The sequence below is a fragment of the Austrofundulus limnaeus genome, unplaced genomic scaffold (genome assembly GCF_001266775.1).
Source record: "Austrofundulus limnaeus strain Quisiro unplaced genomic scaffold, Austrofundulus_limnaeus-1.0 Scaffold2427, whole genome shotgun sequence".
Lineage (NCBI taxonomy): Eukaryota > Metazoa > Chordata > Actinopteri > Cyprinodontiformes > Rivulidae > Austrofundulus > Austrofundulus limnaeus.
In genome coordinates, this window is record NW_013954829.1 from 5,003 (window position 1) to 6,601 (window position 1,599).

Here is a 1,599-nt window from a genome sequence, read left to right on the forward strand (position 1 = left end):
GGGTCTTCTTCAGTCTGGGTATCAGGGACGGGGTCTTCTTCAGTCTGGGTATCAGGGACGGGGTCTTCTTCAGTCTGGGTATCAGGGACGGGGTCTTCTTCAGTCTGGGTATCAGGGACGGGGTCTTCTTCAGTCTGGGTATCAGGGACGGGGTCTTCTTCAGTCTGGTGGGTCTTCATGTGTGTTTTCAGACAGTGGCTCTGGGTGAAGGCTCTCTCACAGACGGTGCACTTGTAGGGTCTCTCTCCGTTGTGGGTCCTCATGTGGACCTTCAGGTGTTCCCGTCGAGAGCAGGCCTTCCCACAGACCCCGCAGACAAAGTTTCTGACCCCCGAGTGGATCTTCACRTGGCTGTCCAGGTTGGTCTTCTGYCTGAAGCTGCGCCCGCACTCAGGACATTCGTATGGTGTCTCTCCGGTGTGAATCCCTGCGTGTTTCTTCAGCCCGCTCTTGAACAGGAAGTGTTTGCCGCACACGTCGCAGGCGAACGGTCTCTCTGTGCTGTGGCTCTTCAGGTGGGCCTTCAGTCTGAAGTCTGTGGTGAAGGTTTTGCGGCAGACGCTGCAGGGGAACGACTGAGYGGAGATCCTGTGGCTCTTCATGTGCATCCTCAACGACCTCTCCAGTTTGAAGAGTTTCCCACAGATGCTGCAGCCGTAGCGGTGTTCCTCGGCGTGGATCAGCCTGTGCTGGGTCATGTACTGACGGATGGTGAAGGACTTCCCGCAGATGTTGCAGGCGTGTCTTTCTGCGCTGGCRTGCAGCTTCCTGTGGGAGACGAGCTGCGGCTTCACGCCGAACGTCTTCAGACACAGGTCACATTTGTACGGTTTGTTTTGGACGTGGACCCAGCGGTGGTACCTCAGGGCCGTGGAGCTTGTGAAGGTCTTGTCGCAGTCGGAGCACCGGAGCAGACTACTTCCTGTGTGCCGGGCGACGTGACACCTGAGCCCGATGGTGGAGATGAAGGTCTTCCCGCAGTGAGGACACCTGTGGACGTCCTGGTGAGTTTTAAGGTGCTCCTTCAACTCCTCCAGGGACTCGAACTTCACTCCGCAGAYGCCACAAACRTCCTGCTGCTGGTCCACGTGAGTCCAGGTGTGCAAGATCAGACTCCCCAGCTGGTGGTACCAGGCCCCACACACCTGGCAGGAAACTTTACCCTCCTCCTCCTTCTTCTTCTTCTTCATGACTCTTTTAGTTTTTCTTTTCTTGGTTTTGGGTTTCTGCCGTTTAGAACCTGGTGTCCAGTCGTTGCTCTCGTCTAACGCCTCCTCTCGTTGGTTCGAGTCCACTTCGATCTCATGTTCTTCCTCCTTTATCTCCAGGTTCTGCTGAGTCATTGGGCTGCTGGACAGAACCTCCTGTCTGGTACCACCCACGCTTTCAACAGGGCTGAAAAACACAAAGTAAGAAATACGTTGGAACCTGAAACTATGAAGAGCACTGCACTCACCTAATAAAAACTGGACTTCTGAGATCATAATTACGAGACATTATCTCATAATTTAATTACAAGATATTATCTCATAATTTAATTACGAGACATTATCTCATAATTTAATTACAAGATATTATCTCATAATTTAATTACGAGAC

The 1,599-nt window shown here is 52.6% G+C and overlaps 1 protein-coding gene across 1 annotated transcript; it reads right to left on the reverse strand.

Moving 5' to 3' along the window:
- Positions 1 to 2: 2 nt before the first annotated feature.
- Positions 3 to 1,382, reverse strand: LOC106510982 (gastrula zinc finger protein XlCGF46.1; the record flags this gene model as incomplete). The annotated part of the gene is given in 1 exon segment (XM_013999718.1): positions 3 to 1,382. A coding segment is annotated over 1 exon segment (1,380 nt), but the record flags the coding sequence as incomplete, so codon positions are not given.
- Between the last annotated feature and the right edge of the window lie 217 nt (positions 1,383 to 1,599).